Genomic DNA, 24,932 nt, shown 5'->3' with positions numbered 1-24,932 from the left:
GGACCTGGGTGAGAATCTGTTGCCTCATAGTGGGGAGGCCTCAGACAGCTCCTTTCCATCTCTGAGCCTCAGTTTCCTTACTTGTAAACAAGGGTCAGGATAGTAACCACTTCAGCCATGAGAACACGCACTTGAGTATGCAGAGTGCTGGCCGTGCAGAGGGAGCTAGAGCAAGTTTGACCTCCTTCCCTCTTGCCAGCACAGTGCCATCCAGCCTCTGAGGTTTTAGGCATAAAGAGCTGAGGTCCACAGGTAGAAAGCAAGGTGTCAGTATGGCTGGGCTCCCTCTGGAGGCTCTAGGAGAGGATCCTTCCTCACCTCTTCCAGCTTCTGGTGGCCCCAGACATTCCTTGGCTTGTGGCTGCATCCCTCTAATCTCTGCCTCCATCTTCACACAACCGTTTTCTCCCTGTCCTCTCTTCTAAGGACACCAGTCATATTGGATGAAGGGCCCAGCCTACTCCAGGGTGACCTCATCTTAACTATTTAGATCTGCAAATATTTTATTTCCATTATCTTGAGATGAGGTCACAAAGTATTGGGGGTTAGACCTTCAACATATATGTTTTGGGGGGGTTGCACAATTAAATTCATAATACCACCCTATATCCATTCCAATCTTCTTCTCTGGGCATAAGACTCCAATTTTGTTCAGTGCATCAGTGGGCTTAGACTCAGGTGACAGGTCATGACAATCCTGTCCCCTGCTTTCCCAGCCTTTCTTCCAAGTAAGGGTGGCCACGTGATCAAGTTCTGGCTGAGACTTAAGTAGAAGTCTGCTGGGCAAGCTTCTGGGATTTTGTTGCTTTCTTGATATAAGTGGACAGATGCAGTTGTCCTTACACCTTGCTCTTTATATCCTTGAATGTATATGTGATGGCTGGAGCTTTGGCAGCCATTTTGTTATGAAGAGGTAATGCTAAGCTAACTAGAGAGATGCCACTGTTCAGCCGCTGAACCAGTGCCAGCAAGCTACAACCAGATTTTTTATGTGAGAAAATTAAACATCTAATTATTTAGCCTACCATAGTCAGGTTTCTGATTACTTGTGGTCACTTTCCTAACTAAGACTCTGTGTTTTTTGGTTCCTCCATCCTACCCCTACAATCTGTGAAGATAACTGAAGTGTCTTCCACCCAAGTGTGCAAGTACTGCAAAGCTACCCTCCTTCTCCTCAACCTTGCCTCTTTCCTCCTTTGTCTTCACTCCTCACCCCTTCTCTGCCAACCCAGTTTGCTCTCTGTCTACCTCCTTTCATCTTGTTTCCACTTAACCAGCCAGAATATGAAATAAAGTACATCATATATATTATGTGAGGAATACTCTAGAAAAAACACAAAAAAAATTTCTACTTCCTTATTTCAATTTGATTTTGTTTTTCTGTTAGAAATCTGCCAGAAAAAGTTTTTTTAAATTTTTTATTGATTTGAGAGAGAGAGAGAGAATTTGTTGTTCCACTTATTCGTGCATTCATTGGTTGATTCTTGTATGTGCCCTGACCGGGAATGAACCCATAACCTTGGCATATCAGGGTGATGCTCTAACCAACTGAGCTACCTGGCCAGGGCCAGAAAAACGTTTTTAAAAAAATCTTGGAACAATGACAAGTTTTCAGAACAGTGAACATGAGATATACAGCTCTGTTTTATGTCATGGTCAAGTATATTATCAAAGCTAAACAAAGGCATCATAGCAATAAATACATGCTCCTGACTGTGAATGCAAGCAAGACATATGCCTTACTTACCCTCATATCCCAGTACACAGATAAATGTGCAGTGTGTGTCTGGGGAACAAAGACCACAGGGCAACTAAAGATGACTGAAGCAATAAGATCAAAATCAATAACTGCATATAGGTATAAATCTGACAACACACGTGCAGGACCTGGACACTGAAACCACAAGCCATTGCTGAGATGAATTAGAGAAGGCCCTTGAATGAAGACATATGCTATGTTCACAAATTGAAAGGCTCAATATTGTTCAGATGTCAGTCTTCCCCAAAACAATTGATAGATTCAATGCAATCACAATAAAAATCCCAGAAGGCTCCCCCCCCCCGAAATGACAAGGTATTCTAAAACTCATGTGGAAATGTGACAAACTTTGTATAGACAAAACAATTTTGAAAAAGAACCATGTCAGAGGACGCAAATTACCAAATTTCAAAACTTAATTACAAGCCACAAGAATCAAGAGAGTATAACATTGGCATAAAGACAGATAAGCAAATTGATGGAACACCATTAAAGAATTCAGTAGTGGACTCATATATGGCCAACTGATATTCAGCAAAGGTGCCAAGGCAATTCAATTGGGGAAAAGACCATCTTTTCAACAGACGGTGCTGGAAAAACTAGATGTCCATAGAGAAAAAATGAATTGGGAATTCACTTCACACCATACACAAGAATTAACTCAAAATTGATCATAGTCCTAAATATAAGAACTAAAACTATACAACTTCTATAAGAAAGCAGAAGATCAAATCTTAGTGCTTTGAGTTTTGCAAAGATTTTCTTAACTGCGATACGAAAAGCACAGACTATAACATTTAAAAATTCATAAACTGGACTTCATCAAGATAAAACAACTTCTGATCTTCAAAAAATACTGTTGTGAAAATGGAAAAGCAAGTGATAGTCTGGACGAAAATCTTTGCAAAACACACATTTGGCAAATAACTTGTATCTAGAACTCTTGCAAGTTAGCAATAAGACAGTCAACCCAATTTAAAAAATGGGCAAAAGATTTGAACAGACACTTCACCGAAGAAAATATGTGAATGTCAACAAGGACATAAAAAAGATGTTCAACATCACTCATTAGGGAAATGCAAATCAAAACCACAATGAGACATCACTTCACACCCACCACGATGGCTAGAATAAAAAATAAGGACAATAACAAGTGTTAAGGAGGGCGTGGAGAAGCTGGAACGCTTACACACTGCTGGTAGGAATGTGGTGCAAGTGCTTTGGAAAACAGTTTGGTGTTTCCTCAAAAAGTTAAACAGGATTACCATATGAACCAGCAGTTCCACTCCCAGGCATATGTATACCCAAGAGAACTGAAAACACATATCCACACAGACACTGGCACACAAATATTCATAGCAGCTTTATTAGTCATGGCCCAAACCTGGAAATAACCCAAATACTGTGGTCCATGCACACAGTGGAATAATACTCAGCAATAAAAATGAAGGATTGATACAACAACCTGGATGAACTTCGAAATCATTATGCTGAGTGAAAGAGGCTGGGCAAGAAAGAATGCATACAGCAGGATTCCATTTACATAGACTTGTAGAAAATACAAATTAATGAACAGTGAAAGAAAGCAGAACAGTGGTTGTGGGGTGGGGGATAGGGAGGGACAAAAAGGAGGGAGCACTAGTGGGACAAAGTAACTTTTGGGGATGATGGATATATATGTTCACTGTCTTCATTCTGGTGATGATTTCATGGGTGTGTCCACATCAAAATTCATCCAACTGTCCACTTTAAAGATGTGTAGTTTCTTATATGTTACTTATGCCTCTATAAAACTGTCAAAGAAAAATGAAGAATCAGCAATCTCCAAACCCTGGAGAGCTACTGTGTTTTGAGGTCATGGACACATCAGTGCTAGCATAAGGAAACCAGCTAAAAATACCATGGCAAGTGGGGACTCCCGAGAATGTCAGTTGAGGCTGCTTGTGTCAAAGCATGATGGGTGGTGGACTGCTGCCATCCATATGCATGTGTTGACACTGAATGGGCATCCAAACCATCTAGATATACAGTGTGTATACTTAGTGGTTGTCAATGTGTAAATTCACACTCTAGCAATTATATTTTACATTAAATTCCCCGTCTCCATCTTAGAATACTTCTGCCATGTTTTTAAAAATTGCTTCTCATCAGGAACTAGCTAGAGTCCAAACTTCTTCCTCTGGCATCCCAGGCTCTCTGCACACTGGTTCTAATGACCTTTTACTTCCTACTGTCCTACAGCAATCCTCTGCTCTTCTAGAGTTCCTGAACACACTACGTGCTCTCCCTTCTTCCCTCCACCCTACTGGAAATCCCTTGACCTCTACTTCTTGTCTCAAGAGGTCACCTGATACTTCTACACTGGCCCTGAGACACCGCTTGTCATGCTTTGCTATCTAACAAGACATACACGTAGAACCCCCAACTGAAAGCCATCTGTGTCCCCTTGGCTGAGTAAAGGAGTGAAGATTCGGGGTCCTGGACCTTCCTAAATGCTTCATAGGAGTTGGCTCTGACACCAGTATCCTGCTGCACCCGTGTTGCCACATGCCAACCAGAACACACCCAGGAGTAGGAGTAAACCATTCAGTAAACATTTGGGAGCTAAGGATGTTGAGTGGCAATGGGAATGAATCCTCTGAAAGTCCCCTTCCCAGACCGGATTTCTCTTCCCTTGGGAGTAAGTCTGGGATTCCAGCCACTTGGTCCCAAGAAGCACAGCCCTTGACTATTTCTTTGTTGAAGGCACCTGGCAGCTTCAGCAAGCAGAAAAATTCTTTCAGGCAATCTAAGCAAAGGTTCTGATACGCCGATCATGCTTGGAAAGAGCTAAGTGCCCAGGTCTGTTTACTTAGAGCTCCAGCCATGGATGCTGCCATCAGCCCAGCACTCAAACAATGCTACATGAGGGCAGATGGGGCTGGGCCAACCATAATCGTCAGTCGACAGGATCTGGTGGCTCAATGAACACTGAACATAAAGGTCAGAGGGAAGGGCCAACAACCCCAAGCATGGCTGGGGGAGTAGAGAAGTAGAGAGGAGACCGAGGCACCAAGTGGTGGCAAGGCCAGGGGGAGGAGCTTCTGGGCCTACAGGACAAATGGGTGTCCATGCTGAAGTCCCTCTGCAGAGAGAGGTCAAGAAGCAAACAACACATCCGGCTGGCGTGGCTCAGCAGTTGAACATCTACCTACGATCCAGGAGATAGCAGTTCGATTCCTGGTCAGGACATGTGCCCGGGTTGCAGGCTCTATCCCCAGCAGGGGGCGTGCAGGAAGCAGCCGACCAATGACTCTCTCATCATTGATGTTTCTCTCTCTCTCTCTCTCTCTCCCTTCTCTCTCTGAAATCAATAATTTTTTTTTTTTTTTTTTTTAAAAAAAGCAAACAATTGAAGGGCGAAGATGGAGCTGCCTTCCTTACAGGGCCACACGGGGCCAGACAGGGCACCCACGCTGATGAGTGTGGATGCTGCCATGTTGCCTAAAGAGTGGCAACAGAAACAACTGGATAGAGGACAGGGCTGTGCTTCTTAGGGTATTGATGTGGTGCTTGGACTTTCCTGGTTTCAGAGTCATGGTGTCTGACCAGCCTCAGGTGGCTGCCCTTGATTCCTATGCAGCTGGCCCTCAAAGGTTTCTGTCTTATCTTTTCAGGGGGCTGAGGGACGCCCAAACATGGCATCTCAGCTTTCCTCCACAAGTCCATGCTTACTGTCTCCCCTGACACCTTTAACCCAACCAGTATCTGGTTACTTTAAACCATCTGATGGCTACCAGTTACATGAAGATACTGCCACAGAATTTAAACAGCTCTTGAAAAGTGTCCAAAGTTTCAAAGGTCAAATGGTCCATAGGCTTAGATGTGCTATGAGCCGAGCCGGTGTCTTGCTATTGGAAATGTCACTTATCTGGGTAAGCATCAGGACACTCCAAAAACAAAGCAAAAGTGCCCAGCATCTCTCTGGGCAAATCCACTTTATGCTGAAAACACCTGTACATTAACTCCCTACCCCACGTAGTCTTTGCCTGTAGGACCAATGTGATGACATTAATCTGTGGAGATCCAACTCTTCTTTATTAAAAGTTGGTTACTGACTAGCCTGTAAGAGCAAAATTGTTCACTTACTAGAGTGCATTCTTCCCGATTCCCAGCACGTGGCAGCTGTTGTCCCAATCACAGTCGGACCATGGTTGAATGAGACTGAAGCCCAAGTACAGGGCTTCCTGCCACTGTTCCCTGCCTTGCATGTGGATTGGTTTCCTGAATTCATGCCAGACCTAGCAAAGATTGTCTGCGCTTCAGAAAAACACATTTCCCAATGACCTGTCTATGGACTTCAGACACTGTTCCTAATACTTCATTTTCTACTGGAAAACCCAAAGTTACAGAAACTTTCAACTACTTCAAGGTAAGGTTGGAGCTGACTGTGGTTTAGAACCTGAGTTCAACGTGCTAAGGGGGCACTATTTATTTCACAAGCACTTACTAAGTGCCAAGCACTGGGTTTGGCAACTACGACACAAAGATGTGACACACAGCAGAGGACAAGTTATAAGAACTTTCCATAAGTCAAAGATATGTAAAATCCTTTAAATAAATCTATATAAAACATCTACATCTACACTTACATCTACACTTATACCTATTATTTCTCACTTCTGGAGTCGTCCTAGCAGTTGGAGCTCCAAGCAGCATGTTCAGAAGGAATCCTGTACTTTCAGGTCTTCCCACACTCTCCTGATGGGTCTTTGACCCTCCCGTTTTACAGAGAATGTGCATGTTAGAGGGGGGCCTCCAGCACAACTACCACCTGCCTGCCCTCAGGTACTCTGTGTGACAGATCAGAGCCCCTGGGAGTGAAGAGGGCTGGAAGGAGGTGGCAAGCCAACCAGGATGCTGGGCTGAGAGTACCAAGGGGCATAACTCCTGGGTCCAACTCTGGGGACAGCATAGGTGGCATGGGACAGAGCCTGCCAGCAGCTGCCCCCTGGCCAGCATGAGCTTTCCCCTTGAGAACTTTGCTTGGCCTGCAGTAAAGAGCCATTTGAAGGGTCTGCCCTGTTTCCACCGGCTAAGGGGGAAGAGGGAGAAGAGTAGCCAGGCTTGCCACCACACTGATTGTGTGTCAGATCTCAGGGAGTCCCTTTCTCTTGTTTCAGTACTTCTCAGAGAGCTGGGGTGGGGTGGGATTCTTATTTTAGGAGCAATTCCCTTACACTTTCATATGGCAAAAATCTCAATCTTCAACTTACATTATCCCAAACACAAAAACATTCAAAGCAACTGAACCTCCAATATTTTAAGAAATGCCATATAAAGACAAATCTAATGAGAGAACCACAACTGGGTACCCTCTGTGCAAATTCCTAACCCGTTTTGCTTTCCTCCTGATGGGCACAAGCCACAAGGGGTGGCTCTGTGTGTGTGTGTGGGGGGGAGCTAAGCTTGAAGCTTTAGGCATTGAGGGTGGGGAGGTGGGACAGAGAAGCCAGGGTGGCCTTTCTGGTGGGGTCTTGGAGAGAGCAGAAAGCAGCAGGTGTGGTAAACTTGGGGGCTTGGTAGGCAGGGAGCAGAACAAAGGTAGCAGGGCAGCCGGTGGCAAATGTTGCCATGCTGCCATATCTTGCCCGGAGCCTGCTGCTTCGAGGGACCAGAGCAAAGGGGCTCCTCTCTTGGGGAGGAGAAGCTGAGAGTTCCTGGGCCTCATCCTTTGTGCAGAGCCCCAGCCAGCTATCCCCCCAAACCCTCCAAGCTCTGAGCTCCAAGAAGATGGGGCCTGGTGCGGCTCCTCTGAGAAGGCTGCAGTTTTCAGGCACAAAGACAAATGGCGTAGAAAAAGAATGGGTTACTGCTCAGCATGATAGCAAGGTGTCCTGTGCCTTCCCATGGAGCAGAGGCTGACAATGTAGATGTGAGAAGTCCACAAGATCACTTGCTTGAGTCCATTTTCAGACCATTTCTTGATGAATTTGAGGGGATGTCACATTCGAGCCACAGCCTACTTATAGTGTAGCTAATGATTTTGAATGTCTTCAAGTCCCTTCCATTTATAAGCTCTTAAAGGATTAAAGTGCTTTTAGTGTCTTCTACCTGGAAACACTAACAAGTCTTGGGGCGAAGTGAACGACCCTATGAGAGAAAATAGACCACCTTTCCTTAACTCAAGGTGCTTGTGCCCGGGGTGGCCCTACTCACAGGTTTCCTCCTGCAGCACGAAGTCCTGATGGGTGTGCAAGAGCCCTTTCAGCAGCTCACATCTGCTCCATATGCACTCACACCTGTGCACACACACTGCAGCCTGTCGTCAGGCCAAGGCTCAGGCTGCAGTGAAGTCCCTGCCTTAACTGTATCAACAACAGAATGGAAGGGAGCAAGACACTCAGTCCTCCTGCAACAACCCTGTCAGATGGCACTATGGGCACTCATCCATTCAGAGTTTGTCCCCCTATTTCTCATTTGCAGGGTGGGGCTCTGCAGTGGAGCTTCTGAGGGCCAAGGAGGCTGGCTCTTTTTCACAGTCGCTGTCCTCCAAAGTCGTCTTTCCATGGCGAGTTTTCTGATAGTGACAGAGCTGCAATTTCCCCTTAAAGTCCTTGTCACACTTGCCACACTCCCCACATGTGCAGGGCTTCTCACCACTCTTGCTGCAGGCCTTTCTGCACTCATGTACCCGCTGGTGCTCCAGGAGGACTAAGCTGCTCCGGAACACCTTCCTACAGTCTTGACACTCGTGGGGCCTCTCTTCACTGTGAACTGCTTGATGTTTGAAGAGGTTTGATCTTCTGCTGAAGGTCTTCCCACACTCGCTGCATTCATAGGGCTTCTCGCCACTATGCACCCGGCGGTGCTGACTGAGGCCTGAGCGTCCCCGGAAGGCCTTCCCACACTCCTTGCACTCAAATGGCTTCTCCCTGCTGTGGATGCGCTGGTGGTGAATGAGCTGGGAGATGCCTTTGAAGGCTTTTGGACACTGGCTGCACTTGTAGGGCTTCTCGCCACTGTGGGTGCGCTGGTGCTCGATGAGGTTAGAGCTCCTGCTGAAGGACTTCCCACACTCATTGCACTCATAGGGCCGTTCGCCACTGTGGATGCGCTGGTGCTCCAGGAGGGCAAAGCTGCGTCGAAAGAGTTTCCCACACTCTGGGCACTTGTAGGGCTTCTCACCACTGTGGATTATTTGGTGCTTGATGAGGTTGGAGCTGCGTGTGAAGGTCTTCCTGCACTCATTGCACTCATAGGGCTTCTCGCCACTGTGGATGCGCTGGTGCTCCAGGAGGGCGAAGCTGCGCCGGAAGAGTTTCCCACATTCAGAACACTCATAGGGCTTCTCGCCACTGTGGATAATGCGGTGCTTAATGAGGTTGGAGCTCCGGCTAAAGGATTTCCCACACTGCTGACACAGGTACCGCTTCTCTGCACCTTTGGAACACTGTTGCCTTAGAACTGAATCCTGCCTAACACTGTGGTTGCTTCTCTGCACCATCTCTTTTCCTTCACCTGAGGAGTTGCCTTGGCCTTTCTCCCTGTGATGGCCACCTCTGCTAGAGCCTGTCTCTGGAGAATAAACATGTTTCTGTCTCTGCTCGGGTCTTTCCTCCGTCAGCCTGGATACCTGACCCTTGCTGCCACCCTGAAGATTGGCCCCTGCAAATTCTTTTGGACTGTGTTTCTTCTTGGAACTCAATGTTTTGCTCGTGATCCTTTCATCTGTAAAGAAAGAGAGCACCAACCAGTGTTGTTCCCTCCCAGATCTCTATTTAGGGTTTGTTCTTCACTCTCACCCTTATGCCAAGGCTGAGAAGAGGTGAACCAGGAGATGAATGCAGGCAGGCAGGCAGGAGAGCAAGAAGGGAGGAAGTGGTGTGAGATAGCAGGAGGTACTCCCTTCATCTGGCACCTCTATGGGGGGAACTCTTTGGGACATTTTTATCTGCCACAAAAGAGAATTCCCCACCCAAAGTGGCTGTGCTCTTTGCAAATGGCTCAGGCAAGCTGGCCAAGCACCCTTTACTCACCTGCCTGTATTCCTGCAGCAGCCCTTGTCCTGTTGATGTCTGCAACCCAGGGCCCCTCCCCTCGCTCCAGCAAGGAGACCAAGTGAGGCTTGGAGGATGAAAATCCTGTAATGGAAATGAAGTGAATCAGTATCTTCAGAAACCAAGAACAAAGAACTCTCCAAAAAGTGTGACTGGGATGGTCCAGAGAAAATGCAGAATCCCTCTAAAGAAGCTAGGGGCTCTAAGCATACAAGGGCCAGGCAGGCACAGGGGATCTTAAGTAGATGGTGAGTTGGGCCAAAAGGATTAAGATATTATTATTTAGCCTGCATGGATAACAGCAGGCTTGTGGGGGGGCTTTGGGTGCATGGATACCCCAAGGCACAGACCAAGGGCTAGAGCAGGGATCCACAGGGGGCAAGGCCCTAGGGAGTATCGGGAAGTGAATAGAGCTGAGGGGCTGCCTGTAGCCCAAAAGCCAAAGCATCTTGAGCCACCATCAGACAGAGCAGATGTCTCAGTTCCATATGCCAAACTCAGCTGAGGATTCCTGAACTCCCCTGGGAACCTCAGATCTTCCTGGTGAGAGTCAGAAAGAACCCAGGGGAAGAAGCTAGTCTCCCTTTGTGGGGATAAATCGCAGAGGTGACATCTGTTGAATCTAAAAGAAAAATTGGAGCAAGAGGATCTACTGCAACCCCAAAAGCAGCGGGGTGCAGCAGGGGAGCCTGCCCCGGTTCCTGCCCTGGCTTCTGCATGCCTTGTCCTGAGCCTCTATGTCCTGAGCTCTCTGTGGCTCAATGCTTCTAAACTCTCTAACATGAAACGAATATGAAATGCAACCTTGATAAAAGTGAATTAAGTCTCAAATAGGGCATAGGGTAATTTGCACCTATCTTTTGGGTAGAAGAGGTTTAGTTAACCTATGAGTTTATATGCAAAATAAGTTTGATGGGGGAGGGCATACATTTACGTAAAACATTTACAGGTCCAAACCATTGAGCTAAAAACTGCCCTGTTGAGACAAAAGTTAGGCTGCAATGGATTATGAATCTAATGGGGAAATGCATTTATTCTGGGCCTCACAGTAACCAACCAGCAAAGAAGCTCAGAAATAAATTGAGTTCAGAGACAGAGAAGGGGGCTATGGGTGTATGTGGGGTCCTTACCCAGTGACACCAAATGGCGGTAGTTCTCCAGCATCACTCGCTTGTAGAGGACCCTTTGTTTGAGATCCAGAAGCTTCCATTCTGTCTTGCTGAAATGCACCGACACATCTTCAAAAGATACTGGCACCTAAAACAAGCCATTCCTATGGCTGCAGAGAAGTTCACCCTTATGCGTCCAAGGATGAGGTGGTGGCAAGTAAAGATGGGTCAAGGGGTACTAGAGAGCTCAGCAGCTGGGAGAGGCTCAGAGTTGCAAGAGTTGTGGGGCTGGGACATGAGGAAGTGGCAGGTGGAGAGGGTAAAGGGGAGGTGCTGAGGCAAGGGGCCACCTACAGTTGGGGAGATCCACTCACCTTGGGCCTGGTTGTCAGGAGAATGGCTGCCATGGCAGGGGCACAGAGAAGCTAAAGGAAGTGGAAAGAGCTGTGTGTGAGATGAGGTCCACTCTACTCCAGTACAGCCCCATCCAAATCAGGTCCCATTCACAGCCACTCGGGACAGGACTTCAGCATATCTTTTGGGGGGACACAATTCAATCCATAACACTTCCCCAAACTGAGCTGTCTCTTCTCCTCACTTGTGTAGTGGACCACCAGACATGGCTTTACTCTCTCCTCATGCTAGCTGCACCTAAGTAGGCTTAAGAAAGTGTTTATTTTTTCCTTTCTTTTTGTCATTTCCTTCTTCTCTTGGCCTTCTTATGTGGGCAATACTCCTGACCCCAACTTTCCAGCCTTCTCTGGAATTTCCACCATGAACCCCCTTTCCCCTCAGGTCAGGGTTCTTACAGAAAAACTCCAAACATACCACCTCTAACTGCAAATGGACTTCCTTTCAAGGGAAAGAGAAAGACCAAGCTGGTAAAGGGACCCATGATAGCTGGGGGAGGGGATGTTGTCTGAAGAGGTAACATTCAGGCCAAGAGCTGAAGGTTGGGAGTGAATAAAGAGAGTAGCAAGCCAAGGGCACAGCCCATATCCAGCCCTCAGATAGGCCTGAGTGCAGCATTCCTGGTGCTGAAAACTGGGTAGCAGTGTGTTGCAGAAGGTGAGGCCATGCAGGCCCCTTGGGGACAGGAGGGAGCTGGGGCTCACACTAAGGGCAGGGAGAGCATGTCACTGACAAAGTAGACAGAATCAGATTTCTCCACATCAGTTCTCAGTGCCAGAAGACAGTGGGGAAAAATAAAGTTTGCTCTAGGGATGTTACTTTCACCCAACTGGAGACTAAAAAGGTGGAATTCCTGGGCAGCACAGCAGAGGAACAAGGTTGTGGATGGTAGGTGGGTGGGGCCCTGGATGGGTGGGGCCACACCTGTAGTGTTTCTTATGCTGCTGTGGGCGAGCACAGCTAGCTTGTGCAACAGGAGAGAGGGCAAAAGGACAGGGTCCCTAGAGCATTTAAATTGCCCCAAAGTCCCTTATCACCTGTGATAAGTTGTCAATCAACATTGGCTCAGAATAAATAAACTCATGTGTCTCATGAAGAAGTTTATATTAATCAGAGAGAAGGAATCCCTTAAGGTCAAGTGGATGCTAAAAAACATTAGGTGAAAGATGAAGGAAGAATAGGCATCCACGTGATGTCAAAATGTCTTCCTGGGCTATTGCTGGTCACAAGAGAGAAAGCTAATTTAACAGTGGTGGGACAGAGGTGGGATGTCCCTTCAGGGACGCTTGTGGGGAGTGCTCAGGTGGCTCAAGAGGGCTCTTGCCAAAGCTTGACCCAATTCTAATGCAGCCTTGAGGCTCAAGTTGCAGTTTACAGAGCATTTCAGGGACAGAGGGAGACAGTTCAAGACACCACAAGGAAGCAACCAGCACAATCCAGAAGATGGGCTGTTCCCCGGTCTCCACTGCAAAGTAGTGTCATGGGAAAAAGAGGGGGGCAGGGAGGATGACTGTTCTTGATGAAAAGAGATTGAAGGGGCCAACAGCCAACAATGGCATCCTTGATCAGATGTTGGCATGAACAAAAGAGGAGTTAAAGGCACTGGAGGCATGGAGGGCTGACTGTGGAGTGACTGAGGACAGTGGAGACCACTGCTGGATGGATTATGGCACTGGGCCATGGAAGAAAATGTCCTTGTCAAGAGATGTACATTGAAGCATTTGGGGGAGAAAATGCCCTGTAAACTTACTTTTAAATGCTCAGCCAAAATGAAGGGAAGGGGAGGGGAGGGGAAGGGAAGAGGAAGAGGGAAGGGGAAGGGGAAGAGAGGGGAAGGGGAAAAGGAAGGGAAGGAGAGGGAAGGGGAAGGGGAGGGGAAGGGGAGGGGAAGGGGTAGGGGAAGGGAAGGGGAGGGGGAAGGAAGGGGGAAGGAAGGGAAAGGAAAAACAAGCAAATAAGGCAAGCTAGAGACCACTGCCAACCCTGGGAGGTGGGTGCCTGGGCTTCGTTAAACTAGTCCCTCTGTCGGTTTGCTTGGCAGTGTTAGAAATTAAAAGGGAAAGTAAGTAAACATAGTTATCATATGACCCAGCAATTCCACTCCTGGATATATGCTCAAAAGAACTGAAAACACATTAAATGAAAACCTGTACATGAAGTCTCTAGCAGCATGATTCACCAACATGAACAGGTGGAAACAACCCAGTGTCCATCGACTGATGAATGGAAAAACAAAATGTGGTCCATACACACAATGGAATATTATTTGGCCATAAAGAGGAATGAAATACTGATACATACAACATGGATAAATCTTGGAGACATTATGCTCAATGAATAAAACCAGACACACACCAAAGGCCACAGATGGTATGATTCCATTTATATGATGTAATATAAAATTTCACAAGAGCTATCTTGATCCAGTTTGGAAGTTACGACTAAAATCCTTATTTTCTCTGCCTTTCTTAAGCAGTTTGTTAAGTTCCCATCCCAACTACCTCCCTCATCAGGGGCCCTCTCTTTGGGGTCGCTAAACACACCTACAGCCCCCTTATTGGGCTCCTACACTCAGGGGCCAGTACCAGACAACTAGGGACTGCCCCATGCCCAGAGGGACCCCACGGAAACTAGTACGCTACCCAGGTGTACCCCCGTGTGGCAGCCTACTCTCCTTTGGAGCTGTAAGTAAGAAAGAGTTCTGCCTTTCATCTCTCTGAGTATCACTGTCCTGTGACCTGCCATAAAGAAACCCTTATTTTATAAAACATATGACATGGCCCTGGCCAGTGTGGCTCAGTTGGTTGAGCATTGTCAAGTGCACCACAGTGTTGACGGTTTGATTCCCAGTCAGGGCACATGCCCAGGTTTCCGGCTCCATCCCCAGTTGGGTGTTTGCGGGAGGCAGCCAGCCAATCGATGTTTCTCTCTCACATCAATGTTTCTCTCTCTCTAAAAAAAATAAATAAAAAACAAGAACACACATGTCATGTCCAGAATAGGAAAATACAGAGTCACAGAGCAGATGGGTGGGCACCATGGACAGGGCCAGGGGTGGGGGGAGTGGGGTGTGTGTGTGTGTGTGTGTGTGTGTGTGAGAGACTGCTTCATGGGTATGGGGTTTCCCTCATGGATGATGAAAATGGTCTGGAACTAGATAGTGGCAATGGTTGCATATTAAGTACATTGTGAATGTTTGCTTTAAAATGGTTAATTTTATTTGATGTGAATCTCATCTCAATAAAAAAAGAGGGGCAAGAGGTATAGCTGGCAAGTAATCATTCTGATATCCACATGTCACGTTTCATTGGGATATACTGTCAGTCACTGGGGGACCTAACAAGCTAAATGCGCCAGATAGAGACTAGTAATAACAGGCAGGGTTTTCAGACCAGCATCACATTGTTTTGAAAAAGAGCACAAGCCTCTTTTCTCTCTCCCACAGCTCTACTGCCAGGTCATGATCCATCCTGGAAAACACAAAGAAGTCTAAAGGAAGAGGGGTTATCTCCAATCCCCCCACTCCAAGACATACTGGAGTCCAATCCCCCAGTGGAGAAGTAGCTGCTGTGCTGTGACCGCCTGAGAGAAATAGCATGGACAGGCTCGCCTGTAGATGGAGGCCAACACTTAAGTTCAATGCCACAAGGTGCAATGGGGGTGCTAGCTATGATGAGTAGTTGCACACAACGGTGTTTATGCTTGAGACTTAGACCCCCAAAGTCAGCATACTTTCAAATCCTGGAAAGAAGACACGACAAGCCCTGTTCTCACAGACTATAACTCCAAGTAACCCACCAGGTGGGAATGGGGTGGCGCTGGCTAGCACTTACATAAGGAACTATCTAGAAGGAGCCTGTGGAACTGGAGAGCAGCTTCTTCTAAGACCATTTGACCTTGGGCCACCAGAACAGAGGAGAAATTGAAAGATGATCCCAGACCACCCCGAAGCTCAGCTTTCCCTAAACCCAGCACTGGGCATGGAGGTGAGGGTCTGTCAGACAGCAGTGCCCTAGGCTAGAAGCCAGTAAGGCCCTGCCAGCCACCTCCTGGGCTGGTTCACCGCCAGGAACGGGGCAGGCTCCCACCCCCTCACTGATCCTGGTGGAGCGAAAGCTGAGAGTAAGGAGCCACCCACCCCACCCCCTGGGGGAGGAGAGGAGTGCAGGGGGTACAGCAGTGCTGCCAACTGAAGTGAAGCAGCCCCAAAGCAGGAGGGGCAGCCAGTGGGCTTTGGTGCTGATGCCTTCGTAAGACCACGAGATGGGGCTATTTCCCCAGAAAAAGAAAACAAAACAAACAAACAACTGGAAAGGCAGTCAGTCAGCAGTCCCACTCAGGCTGGATCAGGAACTGGGGCTTTTTCATCCACAAGGAAGGACACCTAAGACCACTGCACCCAGTCTTCTTCCGTTCCGATGGAACTTCCTCTGGAGTCTAGTGATTCAAGACCCCAACTGACTTCTCTTGCCCCCAGCAGCCTTCCCTGAAGTGCACATCACCTGCCACTCACCTGGTGGAAAGGCTGGAAGACCCAGGGCCTGGGGAAGCCAGCCTCAGTCCAGAGCCCAGGTTTGGCCTGAGAACTTCCACAAGTCAGCCCACGGACCTCCATGCGGCCTGGCCCAGCAAAACCCTCTGAGGAACAACCCTGCAACTGGTGTCTCCAGGCCCTATCCTGGGGGCAGGGGCAGAGGCTGACCCAGACATAAAGAGAGCCATCTCCTAGAGGGGTTTGGTCCTTCCCCGCTTAGAGTCCTCCCTGAAGTGCCTGTCTCACTCAGAATAAACTCACAGGAGCCCTTCCTAACCTTTCCCTCCCTTCGTCCCACACCCTCTGCTCCAGCCACACTGGCCTCTGAACTCTTCCTCCTAGACACCAGGCCACTCCTGTCTCAGGACCTTTGCACTGGCTGTTCCTCTGCCTGGTAGGCTCGCTCACCTCTTTCAAGTTTTTCAGAAATGTCACCTTCTAACCACACTACTTAAACATGCAATCCCACACCTCACCTCCCTTCCCTGCTCTATTTTTCCTGTGGCACTTCCCACCGTTTAACATACTTTATAATCTTAATTTAAAATGTTTACCGCTTATTGTCTGTGCCCTGCCACTAGAGCTGGACCCACTGAGCAGGGACTTAAGCAAATTCGTTCCCTGATATATTCTGAATGTTTGCAGCAACCTGGCCCGCAGTGGGAGCTCCTCGGGTATTTGTGAGAACTGGACCTGCAGGGCAGCCCTGCACAATTCCCCCACAGTCCCTGTGAAGCTCAGTGCAGTCCCTCTCTTGCCCTGGTGGGCCTTCCATCCTGCCCTCAGCTTCCTCTTAAGCCTTCCTCTGCATTGCGCGTCACCGCCAAGACCCCACACAACGGAAGGGCACAACCCCTGTGCCTGCGGAATGTTCACAGGGTGCCCCCAGAGCAGGAGTGCTGCGACCACGGTCACCGTGCCAGCCTGCCCGGCGCTCCCACATTAAGAGGCGTACAGTCCAAACGTACCAGGAGGCTGGGCGACGGGATGAGCTCTTGCCGGCCCGAGTCGGTGGCGAACCGCAGTCTGTGGACAGACACTGGGAAACCCGGGCTGCCTTTCCCTGGCGCCCAGGAGCTCTCCGCCTCCCAAGGCGTCCCGACCGTGGCAACTGCCGTGGCTCCCAGTCACCTGGGGAGACGGGGTCCCGCCCCTACCTGGCTTCCCAGCAGGCCCGAGGCCAAGGCCACCGCCTCCGAGAAGCCCTCCAGGGCAGTCCCCAGGAGGCTGCGGGGCTCCCGGAAGGTTCTCGGCCTCGTCCCCGGTCTCTGCTCTGGAGGTGCGTTCTGCACTGCCGTCGTCCGTCGGTCTGTCCGTCCAGCACCAACGTTCGGGCTGGGAGCAGGCTGGGCGGGGGCGGTGGCAGCGTGGGAAGGGGGGGCACCGAGCATGCGCGGCGCGGCGGGAGGGCGGCCCGGCCAGTGCCCGCCCAGGCACGCCCCGCCCGGGTACTGTCTTGGCTCCTCGCGGACCCCTGAGCACTTCTGCTCCGGGTCCAGATGCTTCTGGGGCTCTGGTCTCTGTGATCAGCCCACTGCAGTCCCCCAAGGGGCCAGGGAGGGGCAACATTGGGCTTTCCGTCCATCCAGTTATCCGTCCCTCCACCTGTGATCTACGGAACCCCTGCAGGGCACTGAGCAGCAAAGGGACCAGGCCACTTGAGCCAGGAAGGCCGAGATAAGAAAGTAGGGGACAGTGAGAGGGGATTTGGGGGAGGGCAGTGTGCAGGTAGGTGGAGGGGAAAGAGGATAAGAGCAGGAAGTGAAGAGCTGCTGGGTTCATTCTTCTTTCCCTCAGGTAGGCATTTGGGTCACTGTTTTCCCACAGGTGACCGTCCATGTGGCAGAACCAGGATTGAAATCCAGGGCTGACAGGGGATACATGCTCTGTTGGTAATAATGAGTTCCTCAAAAAGTTGGGAATATGAAAAAGGCTGTCAAAGAAAAGCAACAAGGAAAACCAGGCACCCTGCAAGTTCCACCCCTCCCCCAGTCCCAGGCCACTGGGAATTGAGCAGGAGCAACTGGGCACCTCTCTGCCTCTGAGTGATACCTCTCATTACAAAATCAGGAGAACCTGGGCCTCAGGGAGAAGCCCTCAGCACTCCCACCCCTGGCTTAGAGGGAGACCCGAGACACACAATTACCATGCTTCTAGCTGTGGGGAGCAGGACTCACAGGGGCATTTCCCTGGAGCAGAGGCAGGAGATCCCCCATGGCTCTTGGCTGTGGGCCTTGCTGCCCAATCTTGTTCTCTCTGCCTGGGGAGCTGGCTGGGCAGGTCTGAGCCTGGGCTCTTGAGGTATAGCGGGGCAGATGGTGGCCCCTCAAAAGATATGTGCAGATCCTAACTCCCAGAACCTGTGATTGTGACCTTTTTCAGAAAAAGGGTATCTGCAGATGTGAAGTTAAGATTCTCAAGATGAGGTCATGCTAGGATTTATCCAGGTGGGCCCTAAATACAATGACAAGTGTCTTTAAAAGAGACAAAAGAGAGACATAGACATAGGTCAGAAAGCCATGTGAAGGTGGAGGCAGAGATGGGAGTGATGTGGCCACAAGCCTTGGGATGCCTGGAGTCCCAGGAAACTATAAGAGGCAAGGAAAGATCCTCTTCTAGAGCCTTTGGAGGTAGCATAGCCCTGCTGACATGTTAATTTTGGGTTTCTGACTTCCAGAGCCCTGAGAGAATAAATTCCTATTGTTTCAAGCTACCTGGTTTTTGGTAATTTATTGCAGAAGCCCCAGAAAACTCATATAAGAGGGAATGGGCTGAGCTTAGATCCCTCCCAAGCCAATTTCTGCAAAGGGGCTAGACCTTTGCACCCCACATCAGCTAGTAGTAATTGGATGTGTGCTGGGGTGACCTTGGATAAGGCAGCTCCTTTGTCCTTGAGCAATTCCTAGAGAATATTGGCATCCAAGGTTCACCGAAGGAGAAGAGTGAGAGCCTCATGCCAGGAGGGGATTCTGGGACTGTAGCCCACATCCACCGTAGCGTGGAATGACTGTGCTCTGAATATGTAGTTGTAATAGGGCTATAAAAATAGAGATGGGGAGACAGTGCACAGTTGTCTTAAATTGCTCTAGGGTTACCATATGGCTGGTGGTAGCATTACTACAGTTAGTCTGGAGAGCATCAGAATGCTTATAGCGAAAGTGAGAGACCTATGAAGAAATATTGATAAACCCACAACTGTATTGGGACAGACATTTCCAATATTTTATTATAAAGAATTTCAAACACATGCCCAGCCACCCTAGACAGAGTAATATAACAAAAGTCCATGGACACACCAGTCAGCTGCTATCCACACATGGCCATCTCTTCTTCATCCACCTCCCTTTATTGTAGCAGGAGGCTCAAGACCTCTGAGAGAAGCGGCCTCACAGCTGCAAGCAGGGATGGCACCCAGAGGGCAGCAAGTCCAGATTCAGCCACTGTGCAGCAGGTACCCAGAACCTCAGTGAAGGAGGGGCCTGGAGAAGGGGTCCAGAGCAAGCAAGCCCCTCGCTCAGGAGGGAAGGATCTGAGCTGAGTCCTTTATTGGCTCCTCTTACTCCATCCTTCTGTTAACATTGGTGTTTGTTAATAGGTGTGAATATTTAGAGGCTTCATACTACTTAGTGGAAGATAGATCAATAAAAATGATCCATCCTGAGAAACTGAGAGGAAAAAAGATTAAAAAAAGCACACAACAAAACAGAACCTCGGTAAGTTGTGGGACAATGTAAAAAGGTCTAACGTGTATTTGGGATCCCAGGAGAAAAAACACTGTAGTAATTTCACTGACATAAATAAATATTACATATCTACAATTATAGTCTACATATTTAAATCCAAGAGCCATCACTGGTAAACAATGTTCGGGGAATTATTAACACGTGATCACACCACATCTCAAGCAGTAATTGGTTCTGTTTGGTGTGGTGTGACTTTCTGCAGCAGTTTTATTTATTTATTTTTCTAATTTTATGCCCTTTTTAAAAAAAGTTATCTTTATTGTTGAAAGTATTACAGACATCCCCTTTTTCCCCGTTGACCCCCTCCACTCTTCTCCCACGCCCTCCCCAGGCCTTCCCCCGAACTATTGATCTCTTCCCCTCCCTGCTTCCCTCTGAAATACATCAGTCTGTTGCATGCTTCAGTGTCTCTAGATCTATTTTGTTTGTCAGTTTATTTTTCTCATTAGATTCCACATATAACTGAGATCATGTGATATTTGTCTTTCTCTGGTGTATTTTGATTAGCATAATACTCTCCAGGTCCCTTTGTGCTGTCTCAAAGGGTAAGGGATCCTTCTTTTTTACAGCTGCATAGTATTTCATAGTATAAATGTAATGCATGTGGGCCAGCAGATGTTCTGACCTGCACTAAACCATGCCCCAGCCGTGTGCATTTGTTTACTCTTGATGACTGGTGAATGCATGCATTTACTAGACCTATTCAGTATAAATTTAAAATTATAATAATACATATAGAAAACTTTTCTGTGAAATTAAATTTTTCATACATACTTAATTTTAATCACACAAATGTGTCTACATAAGTAAAAACAGGTAAACTATTTTGTCAATTTTTAACAGATGCATTCAGAAAACCTACTTTATTATATAATGGACTTTTGGCTTTAACGGAAACCCCTTCACCCGAATTAGTCCATTACATCGAGGTTTTACAGTATTTTGTTATAGATGCCTGTATGGACTAAGACAGGCAGTAAAAAGATAGATGTAAATTTAACCATATAAAAATTACACTCAGTGTTAATGGGTTATATACTCCAATGAAAAGGTAGAGATTGTCAGCATGAAGAAAAGAGCAAGGATTTTGCTGTCTACAAGAGATGTAATTTAAAAATAAAGACTCAGCCTGGCCGGGCATGGCTCAGCGGCTGAGCATTGACCTAGGATCCAGGCGATCGGGGTTCGATTCCCGGTCGGGGCACACGCCCCGGTTGCGGGCTCTGGCTAGATCAATGACTCTCTCATCACTGATGTTTCTCTCTCTCTCTCTCCCCCTCTCCTTTTCTCTCTCTGAAATCAATAAAGATATATTTAAAAAAATAAAATAAAATAAAAATACTCAGATGAGTTGATAGTAAGAGGATCCAAAATAATATACCATGCAAAAAGTAAGCATAAGAAAGTGGGAATGGCTACCTTAATACTAGACATAACAGATTTAAAGATGACTATTACCCGAGATGAAAGGTAATAATGATATATGTGTTAATGAATCGGAAACACATAGAGTTCATAAATGTATTTGTACCTTATAATAACAAGCTTAAAATACATAAAAACAAAAGTTGATAAAATAAAGGGAGAAACAGACATTTTCCACAGTTATAGTGGGAAATTTTAACACTCTTGCCTCAGCAATTGATACTAGACAAGAAGTCAGTAAAAATATATCCTTATGATATTTTCAACCACAATAGAAAACAAATTATAAAGAAAATTTTCCCCATTTGCCACAACGGGCTCTCTATTTGCCAGCTTACCCCACTAACTCCCCTACCTTGTTGGTAGGCCATTTTGTCCATGGAGGGCCAATGGGTGTGGTGGTTGTTTTTAGAGTTTCAAGAGTTGGTACATCAAGCCCTCACTACCCGTGGTCAATATGTTACAGGAGGCTACTGTAACATATTGCCTCCTCACGTGCTTTTCAGATCCAATCATTTGTCCTGTACCCAGATGCCGAGAACTTTCTGGGAAGCTCTCGAGGCCTTAAGACGGAGAACTTGGGAGACGCAGCCCCTTGGTTCCTGGCTGCGCAGCGGAGGTGAGCTCTTCAGCCCTTTTGGAGTGGGACTCCAGAGTTGTCCACAGAGGCCGAAAAAGTAAGGCCATGGGCTGGGGTTTGGCGGGGACTCCGGAGCTGGAATTGGGGGGACGGCTCCCGGGTGAGGTGGTTGGAGAGGAGGGCTAACATGTCGGGGTGCAGGAGCGGGAACTAGGCGCCCGCCACGAAGCAGGGCTGCTGACTAAGAGGGGCTGAGGGCAGGATTCCCAGTTGGGGGTCCACAGGGTTACTGCCGCTGGCTGAGAGGGGGGCAGGTGGCAGTGCTCTGGTGTGGGGAGGCAGCGAGTGGTGTTAATGGTTAAGCAGCCTAAGCTGTTGGGAGGGCGTGGAAGGGAGGGCTCCCCAGTGCTGGAGGGGAGAACGACAATTGTGCTTAGAGGAGGACAGAGAGCAGGGTCACCTACGGAGCTGCTGGGCCGGCTTTGGGAGCTCCATTGAGGAAAAGGCTGCTGCCCGCGGATGGGTGGGTGTGGGGCAGGCACGCTCTTGGTGCCCCAATGTGAGGGGAAGACTAACGCATACTGCAGGGGTGAAGGGAGGGCTGGTGGCCAAGGTGGGGCTATTGGGAGGACCCTCTCGTGTGGGGAGCTTCTATTGTGCGTGTGAGGCGGCAGAAAAGGAGAACACTGGCCTCCGGGCTAGGAGGGCTGCTCCTGCTCCGGTTGCGGAGAGCTGAAATGGGCGGGCTACCAGCTCCATTGCGCTTGGGTTCCGGGCTTTAGCACTGGTGGTGGTGATGGGGGGAGGGCTCCCTGGTGTAGGGAGGCTGGAGGGGACTGCTAGTGGCCTAGCAAGTGTGGGCACGGTTGTCACGAACACAGAGGGCGCCTTACTTCTGGGGCCACTGGGGAGGAGGACTGACTGTGGGTGTGGAGAACAGGGGAAGGGGACCAGTATGGGGGGGGGGAAGGGATCCCTGGTGTGAGGAGAAGGCTAACGTCTGAGCATGTGGGGGCGCCCTCCTTGAAGCGAGTGCCACAGGCGGGGGGCAGGGCACAGCATGGGAGGGCCCTTTGCAGGGCGGGTGAGGGTGGCGCCCCCTGCGTTCAGGGAAGGAATGGGCTGGAAGGTAGAGCCACTGCCTGAGGGTGGGAGAGGAGCCGCCTGGCAGGTGGGGAGCGGGTGATGGATGGTGAGAGGGGGATGTGCTAGGGTTGCTGTGATCTGGTGGAGGCTGCTGGATACTGCAAATGGACTGTGTGTGTAGAGGATGCGGTTTGGGAAGAGGGATGAGGCGCTACAGTTGGAATCTGAAAGGCTACCGGTCACCTCCGTGGGGGGTGGAATAGGGATTGCAGTGTCCAGAGGGGCAAGGCCTTGGCCTCCACAGAAAATATAGATTCTTTACAATATAGATTTCTTGTACATTCACCCAGACACACCATACATCCAGCCATAAAAAAGTCTCCATACATTTAAAAGGATTGCACTTTCACTTAATAACTTATTTTATTAACATATCTCTAAATATTTGGAAACCCATGGATCAAAGAAAATCACAAAGGAACTTAGAAAATATTTTGTGCCCCAAGCAGAGAACAGCCAAAGAACATATGCATATATGCATAATCCATGGACACAGACAATACTGTGGGGAAAGCCTGGGGTGGGGCGGGAGCTGGGTGGAGGGGAGCAATGGAGGAAAAAAGGGGACATCTGTAATGCCCTCAACAATAAAGATATATACATTTTTAAAATACTCAATGAATGCAACAGAAGTCAGAAACAGAAAGGGGGACAAAAATATGTGAAACAAATAGAAAACGAATAATAAGATGGTAAATTAAAACCAATCAATACTGCATTAAATTTAAAAAGGTTAAGCAACCCAATTAAAAGACAGATAGTAACAAATTTCCTAAAAACACCAACAAGAAAAAACAAGAAAATATTTTGTGCCAAATATTTTAATAAGAAAAAGATACAACTCACCAAAATTAGTGGGAAGAAACGGAAAAAACAACCAGAAGAAAGTGTATTGCTCTAAATTCTTAAAGTAGAAAAGAAGAAGGCATACAATCAATGACTTAATGGTCAATTTAAAGAAGCTAGAAGAGTGAAATAAATGTAAAATGAGTTGATTGAAAAAAATAATAGGGCTGCCCTGGCCGGGTGGCTCAGTTGGTTGGAGCATCATCCCTGCACCAAAAGGTTGCAGGTTTGATTCCTGGTCTGGGTACATACCTAGGCTGTGGGTTTGATCCCCAGTCAGGGTGCGTAGGGGAGGCAACCGATCAATGTTTCTCTCTCAAATCGATGTCTTTCTCTGTCTCTTCCTCCTTAAAAAAAAAAAAAAAAAAAAAAAAAAAAAGAATAAACATATCCTTGGGTGAAGATACAAAAAAATATAATAGGGCTAAGAGAGGAAATCAGTGACAGAAAGCAAATTATAGAGACAATTAACAGAGCCATATCATGGTTCGTTTTAAAGAGCAATGTAACTTATAAAGCCTAAGCAAGACTAATTGCAAAAAAGGAGAAACAGCACTAATCAGTAATATCGGGAATGAAAGAGGGTTACCGCTACAAATCAAACAGACATTAAAAAGAGAATGAGGGCGTATTACGAAAACATCATGCCCCAACGTGAAAACTTGTCAAATTCCTTGGAAAAAAGGTGACTTCCTAAAACTGATGCCAGAAAAAAATAAAGTATGACTAGCATCTTTTTTTAATTGTTGACAGTATTATAGATGTCCTCCTTCTTACCCCCTTAGTCCCCCCTCCACCCAGCCCTGCCCCACCCCAGGCCTTCACCACGCTATTGTCTGTGTCCATGGGCTATGCATATATGCATGTAAATTCTCTGGTTAATCTCTGCCTGTCCTCCCCACGCCCCTCCCCTCTGAGGTCTGTCAGTCTGTTCCATGCATCCATGTCTCTGGGCCTATTTTGTTCGTCAGTTTATTTTGTTCATTAGATTCCGCACGTAAGTGAGATCATGGGATGCTTGTCTTTCTCTGCCTGGCTTATTTCGCTTAGCATAAAATTCTCCAGGTCCATCCATACTGTCCCAAAGGGTACGAGATTCTTCTTATTTACAGCTGTATAGTATTCCATGGTGTAAATGTCCCACAGCTTTTTTATCCACTCATCTACTGATGGGCACTTGGGCTGTTTCCAGATCTTAGCTATTGTAAATTGCACTGCTATGAACATAGGGCTGCATATATCCTTTCTGATAGGTGTTTCAAGAGTCTTAGGATATATTCCCAGAAGTGGGATCACTGGGTCAAACGGCAATTCCATTATTAATTTTTTGAGGAAACTCC

General features: G+C 47.8%; 1 protein-coding gene across 1 annotated transcript; it reads right to left on the bottom strand.

Annotated features, from left to right (window-relative positions):
* Positions 1-7,870: 7,870 nt before the first annotated feature.
* Positions 7,871-11,314, bottom strand: ZFP92 (ZFP92 zinc finger protein). Its single transcript, XM_087813480.1, is given in 6 exon segments — positions 7,871-8,209; positions 8,211-9,259; positions 9,299-9,469; positions 9,778-9,882; positions 10,929-11,055; positions 11,282-11,314. Coding segments are annotated over 6 exon segments (1,530 nt in total). The 3' UTR covers positions 7,871-8,164.
* Between the last annotated feature and the right edge of the window lie 13,618 nt (positions 11,315-24,932).

Source organism: Miniopterus natalensis, chromosome X, assembly GCF_054644295.1.
Source record: "Miniopterus natalensis isolate mMinNat1 chromosome X, mMinNat1.hap1, whole genome shotgun sequence".
Taxonomy (NCBI): domain Eukaryota; kingdom Metazoa; phylum Chordata; class Mammalia; order Chiroptera; family Miniopteridae; genus Miniopterus; species Miniopterus natalensis.
This window is presented reverse-complemented; position numbering and strand designations above follow the sequence as displayed.